Raw genomic sequence first — 25847 nt, 5'->3', positions numbered from 1 at the left:
AATCTCTATCAGGCGCTAGTGTCTCCAGTAAACTCAGATGCTCCAAGCCCTCTTTTTGTTCGTCTGATGCTTGAATTTGCATGAATTTAGCTATGTTAGCTCCCGACTAATGATTAATGATCTCAGAGGGCAGAAGCTTTATGAAAATGAAAATCCCAAATATGAAAGTTAATGGCCATCAGTCAGCACAGTGGTGCTCGCTGTCACCTGAACAACAGGCTTGTCTAGCTCATTTAACCATAATTACACAATAAACTACTAATGTACTTTTCCTCTGTGGCCAATGTCGCAGGGGTTTGGCCCATCAGAAGACGTGTGAGGAGAAAGCAGTCATGCCAGCGCTGGCTGCCATGCTGAGAACACCAGTCATTACAAGTGTCACTAACAACACCGTCTCCATTCTTCCCTTTTTCTGGAATTGACTGCAAAGTCAAAAGACCTGCTGCAGAGTTAATGAGCACTATTAAATTTGCTCTAATCTTAAGAAGAAAAGAACTCATACAGGACTAACTACGGCCAGACCAAAAAAAATACCTGCTGCCTGCCTGAGGTGAAAGGTAAAAAATGCACCAGTTCCGAGGAAAGCAAGAGTGGGAGGAAAGGCGCTGGCAGAGGCACTTAAGCCCATTAAAACGAAGTATAATTCTCAATAGCCGTACTCGACTTCTTTTCTGTAAAGTCTCTTGACTGGCTAACTAGTAAACACAAGATAAAATGGAAATAATTCTCTGCCAAATATGCACAGCTGTAGGTCCACCTCTGATGATTCATCAGCAGCTCTAGGCATCTGCCAATTTTTTCTTTTTTAATTTCAATTTAGGATGGATCTAGGAGTGGCAGAGACTGCAGCCTACTAGGCAAAAGGAGCCCACGGCACATAAGGAAAGCAGCACACAAGACAATAGTAACTATTTCAGTGCATAGATGCTCGCTTGGATGTTACAGCTTGCATTTACAATGACTAATCAGTAAATTTGAATATGATACTCAGTATAGAAGTGGTAAATTAGCAATGGCAGAGTACTTCAGATTATGTTTCTCAAAATATAGAACATTTTATAATCCACACCAACTTCCTCAGCTAAAAATAAAACTGTAATGAATTCTGCATTCATGTAAGATTTCCTCCAATTTCAGTGAAATTGTGTGGTGCGTAAACAGGTGGAGAATTAAGTCCAAAATATTTCCTCCTACCGGGGGCCAATCTTGTTTGCTCTTTTCAGGGCTCTTATTTCCCTTCCTTCGCCAGACAGAGAGCAAAACAACACAAGGTCAAATGCACACAATTTCTTCTGGAAGAGTTCATGTACCCAAACTACAGAGTTACCAAATTTGTATCATGCTTACAAAAAGACAGATCTTTTCTTGAAGCTGCTGTGAGAGTACTCCAAGTAATCACAAGAAGCCCTGTTATATCCAATATTACGATTGCAAAACTGGGGACAAAACCTGTTCAAACTTCACATTATTTTCCATTGTCAGTGGATAAAGGGGAAAAAATGATACAATCCAATTTCTTTGAATTTAATGTTCCATTTGTTTCAATTTTGTTTTTTGACTTAGCCTTGAGACATGAATTACATTAAAGTATTAATTTAAACATATGTACTTATTATGGCAACAACTTACGACATGACTTACTATATTACACTATTTTGACATTTTAAAAACAACATTTAAACAGTCCCACACTGAATTTTTTTTTGAAGGCCTATTTCATGGAAAATATGGTCTTTTCATCTCAAGAACAGAAACAAATTTTGAAATACTGTATCTGTGGAAGAGATAATTTTTTCTGACCTTCACATAAATACAGTGCTTTAAAGAACAGTTTTAAAAAATTGTACTATGTGTAAAGTGTCAAATAGTGTAATATAAAATCTGAATTACTAAGTAAATGAGCAGTCTCAATATATTCTGAAGTCTTAGGGAATTTCAACTAAGAGGCTTAATTTTTTGTTGCTTTAATTCATTTGAAGCATGGTTCTGCTCACCAAGTTTTCAAGCCAGAAAACATTTACTAATTTGTCCATAAATTCCATAAGTGAATGATGCTTTTTCAAAATATTAATTGAAAAAATATTTTAAAAGTTTGAGGAGTAATTAAAAAGGAACATGAGAAACTAAATATTGTTTTTAAATAAAAACATTACTGAAATGTGTTCCTTTCAAGCGCGTGGTACTACCATATGTACCTGAAAACTAGTACTACAGTCTGTCTCATGCAAGTAATGCTCCGTCTTCTGTAATTATACAAAAAATGTCTCCTAGTTCCCCATGACTTTTAAACCTGAGCTTTAAATACGACAGATATCTACTGGGCAGCTGATTTTTGCTGCCAGCCAACAAGATCAAACAAACTTAAATGCATCTCATTTTGTGACTATGCAATTAATATTTTGCTAATCCAAAACCTATCATGTACTCCTTGTACCTGGAAAGCGAGAAAAGGTGAATAGGCTCGGAAAGGGATTTGCTAAAGTCACTGAAGAACCCTTCTCATTCATCACCTGCTGACAGCAGGGAACAAAACAAAGGCTTTGAGTAAACAAAGAATCATATAATGGCATTACTAAGGACTGTATCAAAATGAAAAGTTATTACTTACTGAAAGTTATGCTTCATCTTGCCCTCATTTTTTACTGCTCTCTCCTTTGAAATTCACTCCAGTAACCGTAACTCATGACGTTTATGCATGATCATTAATCATGAAAAAAGTAGTAATATGTACACAGCAACATATGGAAATGCTTGTACGTGTCTAACCGATGCTATATGTTCAACAGAACAAATGAGAAAGAAACCACTATATAAATCCTAAAAATAGTTACTTAGGCATGAAAATTTCTCATACACATTGTAGTGATATTTCTACCTACTACTTTTCAATTAAGAAAATTCATTACATAAGGATATTCAATGGACTCTAATGCACAGTATGAGGCATAGGAAACTGCTATAAAGCTAAATACTTCATTACATTATTGGCCATGTTGTTTTTATCTTGGTAAAACTTCTACAAAGTTTGTTTTTATAAAGGAACTTTCAATATCAGCATTCACTACTTATGCATGGAACAACATGGCAGAAAGCGTGTCTCTGATGACAAAGAAGTTACTTACAGGTAATAAGTGTAGGAGTGATAGCTTCTTCTGCCATGATGGTGGAAGGATTAGGCAGTGGTGGAAAAGATGAAATGGAAGGAAAGAAAAGCCAAATATTAATGTATGAAAAATCAAGATGAAACTGAGACCAGAACTGGTGACACAAATGAAAGGTAGCAAGAATGCATATCTGGGCATATCATGCAACGTGTCTGGAACAGACAGATGACATATCCAATCTCCATAAAAATTTAAGCAATACAATACATAATGCATCTCCAACTGTTAAATCAAACCACCTTAAATTACACCGACTCTCTCAGTAACATTAGATATAGAACGTATATTTATCTCTGCATACACTACACACACAAACACTCCTGATTAAAGTGATAAAACACCTCCAATTACACTTCGACTGCATTAGGAATAAGGATATTGAGCTTCTAACATGGTGTTAGAAGTTTAACAATGCAGAATTTCAGAACATTTATTAAACAGCTTCTCTTCCTGTCAGAGTACTGTAGAGTCTTTGGATATCCCTTTCTTTACTTCAAGAAATCAGTTCTGCCACTGACAGGACTAGAACTTGTTTCCAGAGGGGAAAAAAATCAATGGTCACAGCTTTTTTAATATCTCAGCTTTTTTAACAACCATTTAAATTCAGAAGAAAAACATACTTCTGGCCACACAAGTAAAAAGGCTATCCTTGCTGGCTAAAATTATTTTGGTGGTATTTCCCCATGTGTCAGAGAAAAAAATAAGAACTGATCCTCTATCCCTGTTATTTCTGCCCACGTGAATGTCACAAAGAACAAGTTGGAGACCTAGCCACCACCATCTGGAGAAATACAGACCCAGTCAGTCTTTCCCGCATCACCTCTTCCACAGCCAGATCCTCCAGCCAGATGTGCTCTGCGTGAGCACGAAGTGTAGAAGCCCTCCAGCTACGCTCTTCTGCTTTACATCTCTCCCTCCCTCGGTTATGAGCCCACTACAAGCATGTCTGCAACTCTCCAAAAGGGGCGAGTTCCAACCTAAATGAATTCCGTATATTGACTGCAATTAAAAAGAGGCTGGAGATCTTAAAACATCTCTGAGCACAGCATCAAGTAGCATTGACATGTTGTAAGATAAAAGACTGAAAGGAGCCATGTAGGCATTTGTAATTTTTACAGCACATGCATACAGCCCTTTGACTACAGAGGAAACGTAAACAGGCCTTGCAAAGGCCTACAACTAACATTAACTTGCCTCTAGCTACATGCTTCAGGCATCCCTTTGAAAACCAGGCTTTCATCAAATTTTCTCTCTCATCTTCTTTGTGTGAAGATGCCGTTAGAAATATTTTCCAGTTTTTATTCCCATTTTTCTGATGCAAACAGTATTGTTCAAACACAAGAGGCTAGATACTGAATATTTAATCACGTGGCATGTCTGCAAAAATGCACACCTGTTAAAGTTGAGTTTTAAAAGACATCTAAGAGTAGAGGACAGGGAAAGCTGGAAACAGTTATATGCTTCTTCCACCAGCACAGACCCCCATTGCCTTCAGTACGGAGAACAGGATCAGGTCCTACCAAAGCAGATCAACTTACCTGCTCTGTTAGCAAGGGGTTATTTTCTGGCTCAGTCCTAATTATATCTCCCCCTGCCCTTCTTTTCAGACTCACTCATTCTCTCACTTCCATTTAGAATCTCATGACACTGCCAACCCTGTTTCTTGCCATATGTTGCCATGAGAGAGATTTAATGTAATTAGTACAAATGTTCTCATACTTCTAAAAGATGTATAATAATTTGAGAAACAACAATAAATACAATTAATCAGTGAAGCGCTGCTGGTACTTACGTGTAGAACTCTGCCAAATATGTTATAGAGATAAATTATTCCTTATGAAAAAAATGCTGAAAACCCAGGAGCTTTAATTTGTGTAAATGTCCCATTAAAAATTTGTATAAGATGAGAAAAATTAAAAGTCTCAAGCTCCAGATATTTTTATGTTGCTACAGTTGTGAAATTTTCTACATGAAAGTCCTTGAAAAGGAGCACTGTGGTTTTTGACTCTCAATAACACCAGACGCTAAAAAAACAGGTAAAAAAAATTAAAAACCTGCAGAAACAGAATATTTTAGACTTGCAATTCCTCAGGCCACATGCAAAACCACCATTGATAATTGAAAAGATTTAGCTATTTTAAGAAATATGGACAAGTTCCATTTTATTTCCTACATAATGTATATAAATTTACTTTCTCTCTATGTATGAATTTTTTTTTTCTGTTAAAGAGAGTGACCCAAAGATTTTGGCCAACCTTTGCCAAATTTTCTTCTGTGCATGGCTCTTCAGTCATGTCCCACTAGACAGGTTATTTTATGTCAATAAATTGTTTCTGTGTATAGTGATAATATAAAGCACTTTTATATCCTTCAGGACTGAAGACATAAATAAATTTCATAAATAGCACTTGTAGAATAAGGCCCAACTATAAAATCTATCAAAACCAACACAGCTGGCCGCAGGAGAATTGTCCCACTAGAAGGGAAAACTTCTGGAACTGTGTAATTACCACTGTGATTTCTTTCATCGTCTCTCTTTTGTAGCTGGCCTAGAGGGAAAAACAAGGTTCAGGAGTAGCACTCGGAGAAGACTGGAGTTTTCCTCCAGCCCTATTATCTCCAATTTCTATCCTAACTGTTTGAAATTGTTGGCAAAGGTGTATAACTGCATTCCCAGACCAGCTCCATCAAGTGCAAAAGCCTTCCTTAGCCACTGCCAAGAACCAGGGGCTCTGACTTAAACAGATGCTGCAATTACATACATTAGAAACTACTGGAAGGCTCAGGCACAGAGACAGCTGAAAACAGAAACTAAAGATAGGCAAAAGAAAATAACCTTTTTATGGAGAAATGCAATGATCAGAAAAACTCCATTCTACAACTGAAGGAGAAGCCGATGTAATTAATTTTTAATAACCGCTTCCTTGCTGCAGCAAGATGGTGGCCCCGAAAGTAATAGCCACCCAAACACATAAGTACTTCCAAGCAAACCTTGGACCAATAAATCTAATTTCTCAACTTCTGCGTATTTTTTAAACTTAGCTGAAATAAAAGAAAAAAAACCCCAAGCAACAAAAAGAGAAAAGAATAAAGCAGTAAGGTTCTGATTTTTCAATGCCTTGATTTAATTGCTATTGCTTTTCCAAAGGTTGTGGGAACAGTTCTCTCATTTTCACCGCTCTACTTTAAGTTGACCAAAAGGTGAACTTACTTGCTGCAATTTTTATTTTTTATTTTTTTATTTTTTACAAAGTCCTATACAGATATATCAAAGACTGGCAGAGATCAAGGGCCTTGCCTGAGATTTAATATTCAGGATCCGATTCAAAATCCACTTTACTTTGGAGCAATATTGTGGAAACACATGTATTGGTTTCCACTGACTTTGTGTTAACACTTATGTGAGAGATTTGGAGCACAGCTGAGAGGAAAACATACTGACATTATTCTGCCTGCACAGACAAGAATCGTCTCCTTGATATGACCATATTGGTATTAGGAATAGCTTGCAGGTCGCTTGTCTACGTGACATCTTTATGCAGGAATGTGGTTGAGTGGATAAAGATAGAACAGAGCAGATAAAGAACTCCGAACAACGAAGTGGGAAGAAAACCAGGAAAGCACTAACAGCCATCCCCTGACCCAGGTGACAGGCGTACAAATCTGGCTTACTTTAGGCAAGAGTAAGTGTCCACACAGAAAACATTTTAGTGTCCATGATGTTCCTACTCTCACCAGTGACTCCATACCATATACTGAATAGTTAGGCCACCTAATCTCTCCGTGACCCAGTTTACCAAATAGCTACTTCAGATGACTGTTATATAGTGAAATTATTAATGACGCCTAATGGCTACCGATATTTGCAGAACTTCTCTACCTACTGCTTTGACAGTGACCATATCCAAAGCACGTCTGTGTGGCACTGAAAACTTTGCTTCGAGTGTTGGTCTTGGCTACTGAATTAAAAGTCAAAGAGGCTGATCTGTGAAAATCTGTGGTGCCTGGTACTGACCAAGCAAAGAACGGTTTCTGGCTGAACTGAGATGGCTATTAAAGGAATATGTTGGGTAAAGACACGGATATCACCTACAGTGAAACCGCTTTCCAAATCTCTTGACAATGGAAAGAAATGGTTTAAAATAAAGTTAATTAAGCACTGTGAAGCCCCAGAAGTAGAGTAAATCTAATCTACTGGTGAGACCCGGAGGTGAAGTCTACAAGGACTCATTTCTGTGAAAGGATGAGTAACAGACAGTATGTATCTTGGGATATGCCTTGGGATGGTGGAGCGTGAATGGGATATTGCTGGAGCCAACTCCAAGGAAGACAAGTTTCAGAGCACGTAGCCTCAGTGCAGTGAAACCTACTATTGTAGCCCAGAGAGTCTGCACGGAATAGTGCAGAGAGGAAAGTGGTTCTCTGGGGAAAGGTGCCACTGAATTACAAGGTGCTGTTTTATTTTTCACTCAGAGCTTTACTCCAGTACAACTCTTGATAAAGTAAATGAAATAAAATGATCAAGTTGCAGCAGTCAAATGACACGCTAGCTTGATAAGATTGTTTCACAAAGTAGCACCTAAAGTATCATAAAACAGCAAAATCGCTACAGTTATACTAAGCTTGCAGAATGATTTATACATTTTCCTCAAATGCATAATGTATACACAGTAACTGAACCAAGGTGAAACCATAGGGGCTCTCAGCAGCGTAGTGAATTAATGCACCAATAACAATCTATTGAATAATCGGTTCATCTTTTGCTTAAGTCATGAGTGCAATTGTATTCAAGACCTTCTATGCTACAGCATCTGCTTTAGAGGTCTGGGACACAATATACCTGCCTCCTGAAACTCTCATTAAAGCCTAGTCACATCCTTTTACACAGATGAACTATTCTTACTTTTTAGTATTCACTACAACTCATTTCACAGTTTGTTTTCTTCAAGGCTGCAGCATCATTCTGGGATATGTTTAAGTTATTGGTATCATTCTTTCTGTACTACACAATGAAATTGTGCGTATGTGGTAACAGAGTTCCTGGACTTGTACTTTCAATAGGTTCATCTCTGTGACGAGCAGATTTATTCCAAACCCCAAAGAAGCTCACATAATGCACTTTTCTTCTAACAACAGAATTACTATGAATAATAATTACTGTGCTGTGGTAGACAGAAGGAATCAAGTATCCTTCTGCATTAACATGCAAACACTTAGAATTCGAGCCTTCTTGCCTCTAACAATTAGATTATCAAAGAGCTTTTCCCTAGAGAATGAAGCAAGAGCTGGTATAGCATCCATTTAGCCAGAGACCCTGACACCTTATTTACTTTGAAACTATTTGGATCATTTTGCAATGCTCTCCCTTCAAGATTAAGAAGAACTTGTCTCCCTTGGGTGAATATATTCTACCTTTGGCGCAAATGCTTAAGGAGAGGCTCAGAACTGGAAGAGAAAGAGTGATGAATGCTGGTCAGGAATTGTGTGAAGAAGGACTGGCCAGACAGTGCGAGAAGCCTTCCCCTCTGCATGCCAAGTGCCATGTCTGGCCCTAGGGAGGAGTTTGGAAGCTCAACTGTTAAAACTGAAGGTATGAATGATGCAAAAAATCAGACGTGGGAAGAAAGAAGTACTGCGAAGTCAGAACAGATTTTAACTCTGCTACACTGTATTTTATTGAGAAGATTTGGTTACTGGGTCAATTTTGTTCCCTCGGCCAGACTTACCCTGGGGCTTAAGTCTCATTCTCCTCTGTAAAGCAGCTTTTGACTGCTTTACTTACCTCTTGCGGTGACCTAGCCCTCAGTCCTGGCCACAGCTCCCCGTTCTCTGCATAGAGCCCTTCTAACTCACGGCCCTGCTTCTGCCTTCAAGGAGAATGAAAAGCAGCTACTTCTGTTGCCTGCCCTGAGGCACTGTCAGGCAGCTGCCTCCTTAGCTGTGCACCTCCACTGTTCACATTCTGGAAGAATTTCAGGCAGCTCAGGGGTTTGGACTATCTCAGACCTGCCAACCTAGTTAACATACAATTAAATCACATAGCGTCGGGGTGAGCAAAATCAGGCCAAGATTGCTCGCAAAGGAGGAAAAGGGGATAATACAAGGTGAATGGCAAGGAGGTGAGGGGTTATGGGACAGGACAGCAAGAAGACTATGGCAGACGTGGCAGGAGAACTCGTGACTCAGCCCCTCCACACGGCTCTCACACATTCCCAACCCCAACTCTACACATCACTCAGGATACAACCTAAAACCTTGATTTTATTTGCTAATGAATTTGTCCCAATCTAGACTTAGCTTCTATCATCACACAGATTTTTTTTCTTACCCATGCCACCTCCCTAGCTGTGAGATATTTTTCCCTTTATTATTTTTCCTTTTACAGTGTTGAGAAAGGCAACTGGGTGTAAAAGGCTTACAATTCTAATGTTGTAGCAGTTTTCAAACGATTTTCAAATCAGTCTCAATGTGTGTGTGTGTGTGTGTGTGTGTGTGTGTTGAACCAGCATTTGGAAACATTCAACACCATTGTAACATTTTCATTTGTTTTCAGGGAATGAAGTTTATGCAGAACAATACAGACCCCATTCTTAGCCAAACTGCCTTAGCCCTAGCTCCTGTTTGACTGAGGATTTCTTTTACATTCAAGAATGAAACTACATTTAACTTTCAGCAGATCTGTTGAATAGAGATACTGTTCTATTATTAGAGTCCATCATGCAGTACTAATGCAAGAAGTGCTAGAATCATTAACCTCGAGTTGTTTTTCTTCTAGAACAAAGCCACAAGCATTAATTCATAGAAAATGCTGTGGGTTGAAACAGGTATTGTAGTTTTATACAAAAACAGCAAAGCTTTGGGGGTGGGAGGGAGCAGTTCCTAAACTCTGTGGCAAAGGGCATGAAGGTGGCTGGATACTTTTGCCAATATCAACCTGAGAACTGCTGTAGGAGATGCTGCGATATGAACACGTACATAGAAAACATCTACTGATTGCTCACCTTTTCTTCATTACCAGCACGACCCCCAGAAATATAATGACGAACAGCAAGATGCCTGCAATGACTCCAGCAATTTTAACAGTATGGTCGGTCTGCTTCTCAGGTTCTGGGTCTGGTTTTCGAGTGGCAGCCCCTGTGGAATCAGTAAAAGGAAAAAAGAAGAGAGAAAAAGAATAAGGATGTTATTCTTTCCATGTTTACACATTTAACCTACCAATGTCATTAGTCTTTTCCAGGGCCAACAGATATCAACGCTTGATATTTTAAGAAAAAATCCTCCTTTCATATGCATTGACAGGAATATAATTCCTCATATTGTTCCATGACATTTTGCTAGACCACAACACAGGTGGGATACTACAGTCAGCCCTGACCCTTTTCTAAGAGCCTCTTCACACATTCACAAATTTCTATATTTTTATTATCTGTGCTGGCTCCCTTTTCTTTCTGCCATTTAGAAACTTGCTAACAACACAATAACTATCCTAAGCCTTTATCCAAATTTGATTTGCTGGAACATTTTCCTCAATTATTTTTCATAAATGAAGCTGTAATTCCACAACATATTAGCTTAAACACCTGGAAAAGTGAGATAAGCTCATTTACCATGCATTTTACCCACAATTGTTTTTTACACAATAGGCTTTTTTTTTTTTTGCCTTTGGAAATCTAAATCTAGGTCACATCTGGTAGGCAAAAAGACTCCTTCTAAGCAATTTATTCACAAAGTGGGAAGCAGCTGATGATCACACCACTGGCACCCACATTTAATATCTGTTTAAATGAGATAACCAGTGCCTTACAGCAGCTACTGTCTTAGCTCTTCCAGCTTCTCCACTTAAAAAAAATAACATCGTTTGTACTGTTTACTGTATAATGTGATGGAACGTCAAATCCATGTCTGATGAAATATCCATTTCCTCTACTAAATGAGTTCAGGATGAAAAATGTTAAGGAAGCAACATTAAATTCACTAAACTGATTTTATTTTTTTTTATGGACTTCCATTTTTTTTTAATCAGAAAGTGACAGTATTCATCATTTAAGGCACCATGCCATACAGTGGACACAGGGATTTATGGATCGCTTTACTGCTATGGCTTTTTTTGGAATTATATTTTACCATTTATATTTTACACGTTTCTTCACTTTCTTTTTTGGAAAGAAAGCAAACTGGTGATCAATTTACATGCAGAGATATTTTCTGAAAAATTCAATGCAAACATTTCCTATGTTTCTTCTCAGTTGCAACCATCATATTCTAAGATGGTGAGTACTTCTGAGCACCCACAGTTACACTTTTGGCCTACATCTTCAAAACTCCTTACCACCAGGAATGCCCGCAAAACCTGACAATTCATATTGCTGCCAGAAAAGGTGTTAATGTTTAATCAAAATACATCTAGGGCTAAGTGCAGGAGCCAGGTTCTTTGGAAAATTCTGGCCATGGTATTTTGTGTGAGTGCTAAGTCAAAGCAGATGATTTGCTGCCTATCTCTGTGCCCAGTCCCATCAGAATAATAGTTTGATAGCAATACACTGCAATTCTGAACTATTAAAGTTCTTACTCCGTATGAGTAAAGGTAATGGAATCTGGCTCTGTATTTTCTTCAATGCAGACGTATAAAATTCTGTTATAAACAGTTCTATTTTTATTTTCCTTGTGCCATATACAAATAGTTTTGTTAAACTCTACATTGCTGTAATCTGCCTGGCACTCAAAAGTGTAGCAGATATTTAGAAGACATCTTTGTGCAAAAGGCAGCTGTTAGTTGAACTTGGCAAACAGGAAACAGTGAATCGAGTATAAGGCAAACGGTAAGACATGATAAGGTCTTCACAGTCCTCTTTTAAATCTAAAACCCAAGCAAGGAAGAATGCAAAGTCAACAACAAGCAATATATTTTCAGATGTTTTCTAAGACTGGTTCCTCCCAAAGTCTACTCTTCATTCTCTCCTTAAGGCTAGATCATTCCACTGAAATGCTCATCACTACCACCTTCTTAAAATCAAATTTTGCCTTATGGCTTCATTCCTTTCATCAAGGCTTCCAGTGCTACTTTTGGGAACATGAACGCTAAATACTAAAAGTAAATGAAGGCAGCCTTGCTACATTTACACATACAACTCTCAACTATCCAATGTGTTTTATCTCAGTGTCATGTCTCTCTTTAACAGCACAGGGTCCTCACTTCAGTGGAACTAGCCAGACTTACACTATGCAGAGAAGATAATATTAAAATCATATTCAGAGCACACATACTTCCTGCATCTCATGAAGCGCAACTTCCACGAAATGCCTTCAACGACACAAAGCACTGCCCTCTTGGGAGTCACAGACAAGCTGGGGAATCCACCGCTACTGGAAATTCTCCAAAGAAAGCCTACACGAGGAGACATACAGAGCCTAACAGCAGGACACTGAAACTCCCATTTTGCACCATCTATTGATTATCCAATTGAATCATCTTGAATGGCCTACAAAAAGTGCATGTAATGCCACCCTGAGTTAAAAATAGAATAAAGCTTTCCATCACGATGGACTCTGCCTGACTCGTAACAGAGATTGTCTTAAACTGGAAACACGATGTTTGACATGCCTTTTAAAAACTCCTATCACTAATTCTGATAAAAACCAAAGTATTGGCATTATCTCAATTCTCCATTAGTTCCATTCAGCACCTCATTCATTCCCTGACAGAATGTTGCTCCTTTCTTGGTGTCAGTGAGTTCCAGAATCCACTTGGGTAAAAAAACCCAAATTTGCCACCTTTCACCTTTCTTGAGCATCCCTCGTGTCTTTTAGTATTAGAAATTCTGGATCAACTTTCTTAATTTTATTTAATACTGTTTATTCCTTTAGCATATCTCATTTTTTCTACATTTTTAAAAATTATTGTGCTCTACGCCATTTTTTATCCCCCTTAGCATTCTGTTTGGTTTTATTTTGCCATCAGATGGACACTTAATAGGTCACTGGTGTATTGTTTCCAATGAAACCCGCATCCCTTTCTTCAGAGCAGTGTTCTATTTTGAACCCTTTATTAATTAAAAGTCATTCAAATTTAGCTCTGCTGATCACTACATAGCATTTATCAAGACTGAAATTTGAGCTGGCACTACCTCTTTATTCAGTTTGCTTTTGTCCTGCTGAAATTCCTCATAGTCCTGTGTGAATTCTGCTAACCCGCATCACTTAGCATCATACTCTAGAGCTGCTGCCTCAACGTTGCCTCTTCCGTGTCTTTAATAAACATAACGTACCGCATATAATATTAAACCCTTAAGTGCATTAGCTATGATAAAAGCTGGCAGTTTACTTCTCTCTGTTTTCTGCCTGATAGGTAGATTTTAATCTAGAGTAATATTTGCCTCTCACCTCATAATTACTTCTTAACTAATTTTTAACCTATAGCCACACAGGCAATTGCACTGGCGCCATGGAGAGAAAGGTGAACTGTGTGTAAGGGGATCCAAGCAGCTAGGGGCAGTCGTTCCGAGATTCGTTTTGCCACTGCCATGTCAATTTGTGCTTTTAGCCTTGTTTGTATGTTTTCAAGAGATTTAGAAAATTCCTATTGCAAGTCTAAAAAAATGATGTCGTGGTTTCTCTTTTACCCTACTGTACTGACATATGCTAAAAAAGTTGAGTGAAATATAATCTTTCTTTACAGAAACAGTGTTAACTATATATGATATGATACTATGATACTATTGTATCATGGTATTATAGTCCCAGTTTTTTATTCTATTTATCATTGTTGTTTCAACCAGTTGGTCTGACATAGCCATTTTTAATTTCCTTGACCACCCTAGAGCCTTTAAAAATATATAGCTACAAGACTAGTGGAGCTTTACATCTCCAGTAAAATACCTGTTTTAATGACAGACTGCATATTGTTGCCAACAGCTGAGCTAAGCCCACTGCATTTTCCTCACAACACTGGACCTAATGACTTATTGGGGCGAGTTTTTTCATTCATTTTACATTTAAGCTTTTGGTTCTACCCTTTCAAGCCTGACTTGAAACTTTCCACAATAACCTCACTTTTGTTTTCTTACTGAGACTGTCTGGGCTAGTGGGGTTAGAAGAATCAAGGCCAAACTGCCACATATACTGCGGCCCGCCTCCCGAAAGGCAACAGGTCAGTAAAGAGCAATGAGCGCAGGACAGCTCAAGGGAGCTGCTTAGAAAATAAAAGGACAAGGAAATGTTTCCTGCCAGTTTAAAAAGGATTAAGGTGCTGACTTTGGAAAGTCCTTACTTGATGAGAACAAACTAGAGTGCTTCCTGCCAGCAGTGACAAACAAGAGATACACTTACAGATAAACCCCAAGGTGCCACAAAGCCCAGCAAAGTATTTCCACAGGCTTCCTGCACGGAATAAAGTGGAAGACAGTAACATTGTTTCTTTAATTAAGTAGACTTGTCTCATTTTATTTCTCCCACTCATGGCTGACCATAGTTGTTGCCTTTTCTTATTTCCTTTCTGCAACTCCAAGCTCTCAAAAGGTCCTTGCTTGGTAAGCCACTTGTAATCCTTTCCCACCGTATTTCACCCACAGGTGTTCCACTGACTGATGTAATGGCTAACTTTACAAAGCTTTGAAGTAACATAACAGTTAGTCCAGGTCATGTTAGTCTCCAGTCAAACTTGAGACTAACTCGTGTTAGTAACCAGCGCATGATTTTTTTATGCAGGCAGTGCGAATCAACCATCACATCTCAGCACCGACTTTTAACTTATGTCACAGAGTGAGTCAGGACAATGAAACATTATACCCCTGTGTGACAGTTGCACTGTGATTAGGCAGCAGAAATCACACAAAATGGTACAATGTAGAAGGGAGATGTGATGCTTCCTTGGAACCCCTGTCACTAGAGTCTTATTGTCCCTCCCACAAAGAAGACTGAAAAGATCAGAGAACTTGGCTTTAAAGACTCTGCCCACGTTCTGCAAGGACAATACAAATTACAAAGGCTACTATCATTATTTCTCTCTATTGTTTGTACGATAGTAGGATCTAGAAGCTCTAAATCAGATTGGGAGCCCCACTGTGCTAAGAACAGTGCAAGCACACGGCTAAGAAATCTTTGCCACTAAAAGCACACTATCTAGCTGAGCCAGGCTGTAATTGGCAGGTGTAGCTATCGTAGGTGGGAGAGAGAGGCAAATACCCCTAAGAAAATGCATTTGCAATACTCAAATAAATGAACACTTCTTCCTGCTCTTTTAGCCAGCTGGTATCACTCAGCATCTCCAGTTAGTACCACAGCAGAAAGAGATCTTCAATCTTCAGCAGTGATTTGAGGGAGAGAGTAACGTTTTTGTGAGTGACGTTGGTTAGGGTATTTGAAGGAATGAAGTAACATAAAGGTTCACAAAGGTAGGAAAAGCAGAGGTGTCAAAAGTAAAGGGCTGGTGTAAAATGCAGTATGACAAAATAAGAAAGCACACAAATTAAGTCCGTGCTACTGATATGAAAATGGGTGCTCCACGGAGGTAGATCCTTCTTATAAATGCCAAATGATCAACAGGAATTCCAATCCTACATCACAGATTGCAAAATACACCTGAATAGGGCAGTAGTGGAAAATGTCCAGTTTTCCCCTGAAGTTTTCTCAGCATTTCTACCCCCATTTCCCCCCTGACTGCAGAAAATTGTACCTTTATTTTTAAGTCTGTAGAAGCATTACTGGTATTACGAGGAGACAAGGCAGTCCAACATGCTTTTTATTTGAGTTTCAAGTTCATTCCAGATGCCAGGATTTGTGACTGTCTTGGAGAAGACCCAAAACACATACAGATTTGTAGATGAAATGAATTACCACCCTGGCTAGTCTGTTTATACTGTAAGTGACTGGCATTCAGTCCTCATCTGCTAGCCAGCATGTATTCTGCTAACAAAGTCTTTGTTTTATTACTCCTGGTAGAACTCCAGCTAAGGGAGAAAGTTCTCCCTCCCATTCCTCATTGTTAGCTTTCCAGTCAGTGCTCCTCGTTCTCCTTCAAAACCGCTTTTTTCTCCATATGGTAGAAGTTACGAGGTGGTGTTGGGCAGGGTATAATTTGTGACAGAAGGTGGTTTTGATCAGTGTTTTTTTCAGTTTTCTCTCTCTACTCCATGCCTTGAATACATTAGTTTTGTAAATGCCTCAGAGTAAGGTCTGCTTAACTTCTCTTTTTACAGTATTTTCCCCTTTCTGTTTCTGAATTCTTTTGGAAATGCTCAAGTATAAACTGTTTTTTCCACGGGGCAGGGATTATGTTTTCTTTCTGTTTTGCTGAGCACAGGAGCCATTTAAGTGTTGAAATCAATGTATCCTGATTTTGCCTCCTATGACACGTTAGCTCTCACTAAATCTATTTTTTGAATGTCTGGGAAAGAGGGCAAACAGCATTTATATTTTCATAGGAGAGTATCTTCTCTGCAATTTATGATCATCAGTACAATACATATTGCTGTGTACAGATCTTCCTTTCCTAAAAAAGATTTCTGTACTTCTACAAGACAACCATGCTGATTTGGTACATTGTTTATTTGGTGTTTTTTAAATGCAGGAAAAAACAGACTTGTTAAAAGATCTATGCTAAGAAGGGACTATGAAAATAAGGCTGCACTGTGTAACAACAATTATGAATTATTAATTTTGTTTGTGATATTCTTTACGAAAATGTAAATATGAGCGACAAAGAACTTCATGAAAAGAAATGCAAAGAACTACTTCACTGATGAATATGACTCATTTAACTGACTACCAAATGAACTGTATCTCTCACTGCTGGATGATTCATGTTGGTACATGTGAGCAAAAAGACTTTTTTTGTTAAACATCTGTGTTTCTGGCTGTCAGGAATAATAATATTCTTTACAAAACATGCCTAAAACAAATTAAGTTCCCAGTTTGAGATGTATCTTTTGGTCTCATCACAATTTACTTTTTAACGGGATTTTAATCCAGGGTCCTTAGACTGGATTTTTCTGTGACTGTTTTGTTTTTTTTAAGAAAGGACTTACATTAAAACAAGCAAGCAAGCCTTGATAAACAGCGCCTTTGCAACAGAATCACCAAGGTTTCTACTAGCTCTTTTTTTCCCTTTTCTCTTAATCAAGGAAATTTAAATAATTAAAATTCATAAAAATTTTCCTCTCCAGTGGGCAATCAAGCAGTTGGAAGCCCTCACTCATACTGGAAGAAAGAAAGTTTAAGTCCTCACACCCTAATAGCACTGCGATCATTAAGGAGTCATAGAATCATAGAATTGTTAGGGTTTGAAGGGACCGTAAAGATCATCTAGTTACTCAACAGCTACACCACAACCAGAAATTAATAACAAGTCTAGAATATACAGACATGGTGTATCTCCTTCTTGGAGATAAGTAATTACCTAAGGAAAAAAATATAAAGTCTTTGGAACCTTAAGCCTTCAAATGGCCCTAAAGGGTACTCCCACACACTCCAGTCTATTTTATGAAGGAAAAAGTCTGGTTAGATATTTATATACACATTCCATGTGGTAAAAGAAGCAGACACAATGATGCATTATCACAGACCTCTATGTCAACAAAGGGAAAGGTCATGGCAGCAAATTTGAAAGAAAGATCCCACCACTGAAATTAAAGATAAAATCCTCCTGACTACTATGGAAAGAAGAAATTGGACTTCTTTACAAAACTGCCCTCTGACTACCCAAACACAACAAAAGTCAATATGACTCCATGAGATGCAAATTTCTGGTCAAGAAGGTTGTCTGAGGAGCAATGAGAACATACTTGCATCAAATTAGCTGCATACATGTAAGTCTCATACTGAATAAGGATGAGGACGTCTGAGAAAGAGGCACCAACAAGGGCTGCAACCACAAGTGTCCCAGTACTTCGAAAGGCAGGGCATGTTATGAGCTGATGCTGTGTGAAAGAGGTCCCACTTGCAGCCACTGGAAGTGCAACAGCATCTTATAAATCTGACATCTGTGAACAAGAAGTCCTAGAGGTATAAAGTACAACAATATCTCAGCCCTAAAATATTTGATTTTATGGTTCTCTACATAATCTCAAACCAACGGTACTCAGGTTAGAAGAGTGGCTCTCAAATTAGCTCTAAGGAAATGAAAGCAGTCAGTCCAGACTGATTCCGTCCACACATAACGCATTTTTTAGCAAGACAGCACTGCCTTCTAGCCACTCCTAGAAGTAGCGGGTAATTTATCATCACCCTCATCAAGGACATTTGAATTTCACCTGTTGCTGAAGGAGATGTCTGGTTGGCTCTCTCACGCTTTCAATACCCGATCTACTCCTGAAACTATACTGAAAAGTGTCAAGAAATATCAGGCATCTATCCAAGTTTATTTCAACTATCTTCTACAAACAGGAAAGGTGTGCATTAGAAGCCTGAAGAGGAGTCTGCCCTCTTTAGGGGAAGTAACATCTACTTGTACTCAGTTGGCCCCCACCAGGCAGGGAAGATGTGAAGTCAGATCAGAGTAATGTTTCTGAAGCTGACCTTCTCAGGGTGAAACTCTGCTACAGAACTGAATGTTCTTGGCATGGACAAACACAACTGTTTTATTTTCCATCCATGAATGCAAGGGATCACATCCAGCATGGGAACTGAGTAACCTGAAGCTATGGGGAAGAAGTAGTGGAGTGAGGTACTGTTTTCTCATCTTGCTGCCACTGAGGACTTAACTACAGGAACACTAATGAACAGTTCCAAAGGGAAGGTCAATGAAGACCTGGTGACTTTGCCATTAGGAGGAATGGGGGAGGAGAGGGGTGGGGCAGAAGGACAACGTAGCACAGGAATCCCAGTGGCAGGTCTGCACATCCATGCATTTCTGGCCTGTGCTGCCACTGGCTCATAGATGAGGCTGATGTTCCTGGTGATTTCCACTACCAGGCTCCCCAGCCATCCTCCCCATTGTATCCCTTACGAAGGGTTCTTCAGAAATCCTTCAAAAACAATCACACTCAGAATTTACTTATCATGGCTCACTGCCTACCTATTTTCTTGGAGGAAAGCATAACACAACTCATTCTACTCAAAGATAAATGGAATTATACATGCAATGATGCACACAGAAAAATAAAAATATATTTGTGATAAATTTATAAAAAGCAGGAAAAAAGACATAAAACTTTTTTTTTTAAAAAGCATTTCCATAGTCAACATTGTTTTGGGGCAGGAAGGTTGGCTAGAGGAACTGGGAAGGAGAATCAGCACAAGAAAAGAAAAATAATACTACAGAATTCTGAATCTGCCTTTGTGCCAATACAGTGTAGCAATTCTTTCGTTCACATTTCAGAAGCGTTTACAGTATTGCCAATAATTGCCAAAACTGAAGCAATGTTAGATGAACCAAGATTCTAGTACAGGGACAAGAATAGACTAGGCCTCCTTTGAATGGTTATCACTGATTTACATTTCATTTTTCATATATTTCCTGTAGGTTTTAGGGGTTACAGAAAAATCTCCATCTGTCCTATTTGATTAAGAAAGCCTTAAATAGCCATTTTTCTCATCAGTTCTTTTCATATCATTTTTAATTATCAACACATTTGATCATAACCTGAAGCTAAGTCAGTGGCAGCATGCTGAAAAATGCTGAAAAATATAACCACTTTCCTTCAAAAATGTTTCATGAATACTTTGTTTGCTTCTGACCAATGACGATTTACCATTTTTCCTCTGTTTCCCTTTGTGTTTCCGACGTGAACTCAGAAGATGAAACAGAACCTGAACTACTGTATTTCCCCTCTTGTCAGCTTGAAATCATGTGAGATGGCAACTTCCACTCGCTTTTATGCAAAACTGTGACTCAGCTTTCATTTGCATGGGAGTTTTATATTTACACAAAAACTTCTTAGTGGTCAGCCGTAACAGAAAATCAGATGAAGAGAAGGAAATGAAAATTCAAAGTTTTGGGAAAATAAAGACTTGAAAATGCACACATGTACTTAAATGCCTTTCCCAGAGCTCTAAAATCATTGGCTTTTGCAGTGAAACTCCCATTACCGCAGAAAAGGCCATTTTCAATATAATGTATAGAGAAGCAGGCGTTAAAAACCCATCAATAACTACAGTCATGGCTGGAATAGTGTTGAGCTATTACTCCAAGCAGACAAATGCTTAGATATTTATTAAGATTTCAGTTATTTTAAGGAATCTAAACTAGTGAATTGCTGAAACATTATTTTGCCCAAGGTAGTATGATCTGTGTCTTTTGATTAAAGTCGACAGTATTACTCTCCTCTTTGCTGCACTACTCCATTTAACTGTAACACATTTTAACGTTCACCTATACTGTAACACAGAGGTAATCCATGTAATATTGCATTACACATTTGTTAAACTCTCCAGTGATATAAACACCAGATTTGCAGTTCCTAAGAACTGCAGGTTATTTTACCCACAACTAGTCCCACATTTTCTTTCAGATTAAAATTCTAATTGCTTAGCATTTTATGAATACAGTCAATAACTACAGATGGGAAACACTGAAATTCACAGGGTTTTTTAGTTACTAATTATATCTCTGAATCTCTCTCTCTTCCCTTGCCTCTCCTTAATTTTTTATTGTGGTACATGCAAAACATGTTCTGCTTTGAATGTAAAAATCAGAGGCATATTTTTTTAATACAGAAATTAAATAACATATTATATGACACACAACCATGCTCTAAAAATTACCTGCCGGTATTTTTGCTTTGTTTTACATTTTCTGCTTCTCTGTAGATTGCTGATGTTGATATATTTTGGATTAGACGTGATACTGACCAGCACCACACAAAGGGCAGAGACTCCTTCTGTTTGGTAAGAATTCATCCTGGTCAGTTCATTCATATTTGTGTTTTCATGACTAGGTTTTATGTTTCCATTCTCTGTAATGAGATTAAGGAAAGTGTGCTCCCCACAGTCCAACCTCAAACAGCCTCACAGATCCTCCCTCACTGAAGGGACTTGGGTCTTTTCAGACTGCAAAAAAGATGACTGAGGGGGGACCTTATCAACACTTATAAATACTTAAAGGGTGGGCGTCAGGAGGATGGGGCCAGGCTCTTTTCAGTGGTGCCCGGGGACAGGATAAGAGGTAATGGGCACAAACTTGAACATAGGAAGTTCCACCTAAACATGAGGAGGAACTTCTTTCCTTTGAGGGTGGCAGAGCGCTGGAACAGGCTGCCCAGAGAGGTGGTGGAGTCTCTGTCTCTGGAGACATTCAAAACCCGCCTGGATGCGTTCCTGTGTAACTTGCTCTAGGTGACCCTGCTCTGGCAGGGGGGTTGGATTAGATGATCTCCAGAGGTCCCTTCCAACCCCTACCATTCTGTGATTGTGATATCCTCATATTAAGATTACACATTACTGAGCAAATAGATTTTTTTCAAGCTAGGATGAGCCAAACAGGCTCATCTTTAGTAGCTTAAGTAAAATTTTGTTTCACTCTCTTCATGAAAGAGACATTTGACACTGACACTTGGAATCATATTCTTCTCAGATATGGACTGGAACATTTGAATTTCCAAATCAGTTATGTACTCGAGGGATGTAACACAGCTCCTGCAATGACTGACTACTAACTCTGTTGCAAACAACCTTTTAACTCTTCTGGATAAAAGATAAACAGTGTCTACAGTGCAAAACATACCTAATTAGGCTACTTGTCCTTCCTTAAAGGATAGCGAAAGATTGATACTTTCTTCTAGGTCACGGGATCTTCTACAGCTGTTCCTGTCCCACGTCTGTAACACCACTAGCTCTCCATGATACAGTGCCCAGGTAGCTGATGAACCCGTACGTCCTTGGCCAACCATCATCAATCAGCAGTTCATGCTGGAGCAGAACTGCTGGCATGACACTTTATCCTCCCTACTCTCCTATTTATGCCGAAGAGTTGCAAAGGTCCCACTATCCCCAACCCAACCTGTTCAGAGTAAGAGCTGCTGAACGGGAAGGAGGTCCTGAACCCCTGATCAGAGCCTCTGGCTTTTCTGTAATGACTCAAACACATTCAAAACTAAGGCTGATAATACCTTTCCAGAAAACCTTGTAGGAATTCTTATTATTGTAAAACATGAACTGGAGTACTTAATATCGATAACAGAATCACATTGGTAACTGACTTGTAATCAGCTCTATGGTCTACAGCTGGAAAGGGCTTGTATTTATATTAGGGGTTATTTCACCCTTTGTGAATCGTTATCAGCATTATTTTAGGCCCTCTTTGTCTAATTGTTTAACTTCAGCTCTTCTTCAGATCCTCCGTAGAAAATGTACTTGTATTTAAAATCCTAGATGCGTTGGCTGCACTGTCTTAAAATCTGAGAACCTGACATTTGACTCTGTAATGTACTAGGAAAAAAAAAAAAGAGAAAAGGAAACAGTAGCTCCCATGGCACTCCTGTATCCTCTTAACATTTTCTTGTAACTATACTGTTTTATAGATGAAACTGTCACTGCAAAAATGACAAATATAACACATAAAAGAACAAAAATGGGCAATAAATCACAAGTGACACTCCAGCCCATTGAAATGCATTCAGCCGGTGCTGCAGAAAGTAGGAAGATTTCCTCTCGCTTTGCATTCTGCCTAGCTAGGACCAGAATCCTTGAAAAATTATTACAACAAATGCTGGGGCCATGATGTAAAAACAGGCTTAGAATTTCACTTTGGAGAGCCAGATCCATTCTCACTCTGCCTTCCTTGTCACTTGGCCTTGCAACAGCATCGTAATATGGCTTTACACCACATAGGTGCTCGCTCTCCCCTGGATAGCTATACACAACTCCCACTGGCGTAAATGCTGTTCAGAAGTATCAAGAGAAGAATACACTTCTAAAATGCTGTATTCAACCTGCATACAGACATATCTGCACACAGCTTTGTTATTACAGACAGCACTGTAGTTTCAACTAGGAAATCATGGGTTCTCCATTACCCAAAATAGCACTTCAAGTTTCAACATGTCAGAATACGTCTAAATCAATGCTACATGGTTCAGGATGGAGAAAAATGAATGTGAATGTCTGTCCAGCCTGTGTTGCTATACCTCAAATGCATTACATTGTAAAGGAGAAACCACAAACACTCATAAAGAAATTACCCCCGTTCTTTCCAACAAAGGAGATAAACAGGAAAACAGCCCTTCTTAAATTCATGTTGTTGTTTTTTGTGTTAATAAATAAACCGTGTTTTCAGTAATGCAATATAAATATGGAGTAAATCCCTTGACCTAAAAAACATTCAATGAAGTTGCGATCTTATCAATCAATTATTTCAGTTGATTTTTTTCACTTTTACAGTGGAATGGCTGAGAACAGAATCTGACCCAGCCTCCAGCAGTAGATCTTGCTATGTATTGAATACACATCTGAAGAAATGTGTATATTTTACTATGCCGCTAACTTCTTAAGGGAGGAGAAACCAATTGGGATTATTTTATGATTGCTTTTAACATGGTTAAAAAATATGCTGCTCATCTGGACCTTGAAGGTATGCACTGTAAAAATCATCTAAGCTTTAAGATTGCCACTACCTTTTCTAAAAAAATTCTTCCCAATTCTTAGGTAGCAGTTATTCTACAAGGCTTCTGACATATCTTGTTGTATCTGATTGTAACAAGAATTTCATCTCTGAAGAGTGTACAATACAGAACTCTGCTTCCAGCTGCATGCGTAATTAACAATGGGTAGTAAAAAGGGCGTTCTATGGAAATCAGTCTTAACAATATCCAGTAAAGTAGTGGCTGCCCTACTAAATCACGAATGGAAATATTTTAATTTAAATATAAGTAGCTCAGACGTATTTTAACAATTAAGAAAATGCCTGAAAGAATGAACACCCTAATCATAATTCCAAGCATGCTATTTTATCAGAATGCAGACAGAAAAAATAGATGAGGGCCGAGTGAATACCAAATATGGCCAATTTAAATCTATTACATGAAGTGTCTCTCACAAAATAGTGAAGCAAACTGCAAATGCTTTTGGGCTTTCTCAAGAACAGGGATTTGTTATTCAACTTTAAAGTCAAGATCATACAGTCACTTATGTATGTGATAAGTCTTTTGTTAACCTTGTACATGATTTCAACCACACTGTTAAACCTTATTTGATTATGAAAACATGGAGACGGTATCATGAGGACCATTATGCTTCATGTATACATAGTCTTTTCTCCTGGCTGACAGATATTAGTTAGATATTCTCCCTATGTATTAGAGGACAGGGTCAATTGAGTGGATTTCAAGTTAGTTACTTTTTGTAGGTTAACACTGAAAGCTAAACACTATCCCTCAAATTTGAATTCCTTAGTAACTAAGTTATTGAATCAGTGACAGTAATGTATTCACTAGTACTAATAACACTAATTTGCCTATTTTAGCTTGTAAGAACCAGAATCACACAGTAGGCTTTACAGCATGTTGTATTATAGTATAACTTAAGGACAAATACATTGGAGGTATTTAAGTGCAACTATAAGGAAAAGTTGCCTCTGCTACTCCTGCAAAGGAGTACTAAAGCAAGGAGTGGCTGTCAAGATATTTAAGGCAAATATTTTTATATGAAAAGAAAGGAGAAAAGAAGGAGCTAATAATCCATTGTTTATAAACTGCACCAGTAAGGACCAGGATGAGTTGGTTACGAAGGTAGAAGAAATAAGTGGAAGCAGAGTTGGTTTGAAAGCTGACCTATATTATCATGATCTTTCTGAAGAGGAAGATCTTTCAAAATTGGTAACAATATTCAGGATTGTAGCCAAGATTTTATATTTTCATTATGCAAGAAGCATCAACTTCCCACCTGAAAAAAAGAAAATCCCCATCCTGACCTCCCCACTGCCAGTTATGTATCTCCTTAAATGGTAAAAGACAAATGTATTTTGATCTCAAATGTAAGTACTTTGGTGCTGAGCAAAGAAGTGCGGAAAAGGCACTGAAGAGAAAAGACTAGGAAACACTATTTAACAGTTACAGCTGTAGGGCTTGTGGTAACTACAGTTCGCAATAGTCCTATGATTTCCACAGGAAGAAGCCCTTTTACATGTAGATCCTTCCCACAGTCTGGGAATCTGTAGGAGAAAAATGTGGGGAGAATGTGCGTCATCCCCTGCTTCCTCACGTCCAGTCCAGCTCCTGTGAACCTCCTTGAAGAAAATCTTTGGGTCATGGATACTGCAGATACCATTATTGCTGTACCACCCTGAAGTTGAAAAGTCTGCCTAAGGGACCCCTACACAGCCTGTCTCTGTACAAAGCCATGAATTCCTGTCGCTGTCATGGGACCAACCACGTGGGCTGGGTGAGGATTTTTCACTCCCTATTGCAGTTGTGGCAACTGAGAAGGAAAGTGCTTCTTTCCTTTTGATCACACAGTCCTCCAAGCATGAGAAGGGCTTGCAAAAATGATGAGGGGATTTCAGAGGGTTTTTAATACATTTCTCAGATAGCCATAAATGCTGTTTGCAGGTATCATTCGATACTGTCTTTTTCACTATAAAGATTAGTTCCTCGTAGAACAGATTTTTTTATTTTTAAAAAGGAAATCATGCACAGATCTGACAGACAACAACAGACTGCCAATGGTATGAGCCAACAGTGACAAAGCAACCAAGTAAATACTTTGCTGGCTGTCCTATGGTAGCCGTATCTCTCTTCTTTCACTGTTAACTACTAG

At 38.6% G+C, this 25847-nt stretch overlaps 1 protein-coding gene across 11 annotated transcripts in view; it reads right to left on the bottom strand.

Moving 5' to 3' along the window:
• Positions 1 to 25847, bottom strand: part of PTPRM (protein tyrosine phosphatase receptor type M) — a 484559-nt gene that overhangs the window by 149271 nt on the left and 309441 nt on the right. For 6 of the 11 annotated variants that reach the window (XM_054191335.1, XM_054191338.1, XM_054191339.1 and 3 more), the window contains one exon: positions 10166 to 10298. In XM_054191335.1, coding sequence (XP_054047310.1) covers positions 10166 to 10298 — 133 coding nt within the window. Of the gene's footprint in view, positions 1 to 3122; positions 3153 to 10165; positions 10299 to 25847 lie in introns of all 11 variants that reach the window. The other 5 variants (XM_054191333.1, XM_054191334.1, XM_054191337.1 and 2 more) reach the window with 1 other exon arrangement.

Source organism: Rissa tridactyla, chromosome 2 (assembly GCF_028500815.1).
Source record: "Rissa tridactyla isolate bRisTri1 chromosome 2, bRisTri1.patW.cur.20221130, whole genome shotgun sequence".
NCBI classification, from domain to species: domain Eukaryota; kingdom Metazoa; phylum Chordata; class Aves; order Charadriiformes; family Laridae; genus Rissa; species Rissa tridactyla.
Note: the sequence above shows the minus strand (reverse complement) of the source record. Positions and strands in the feature narration are given on the sequence as shown.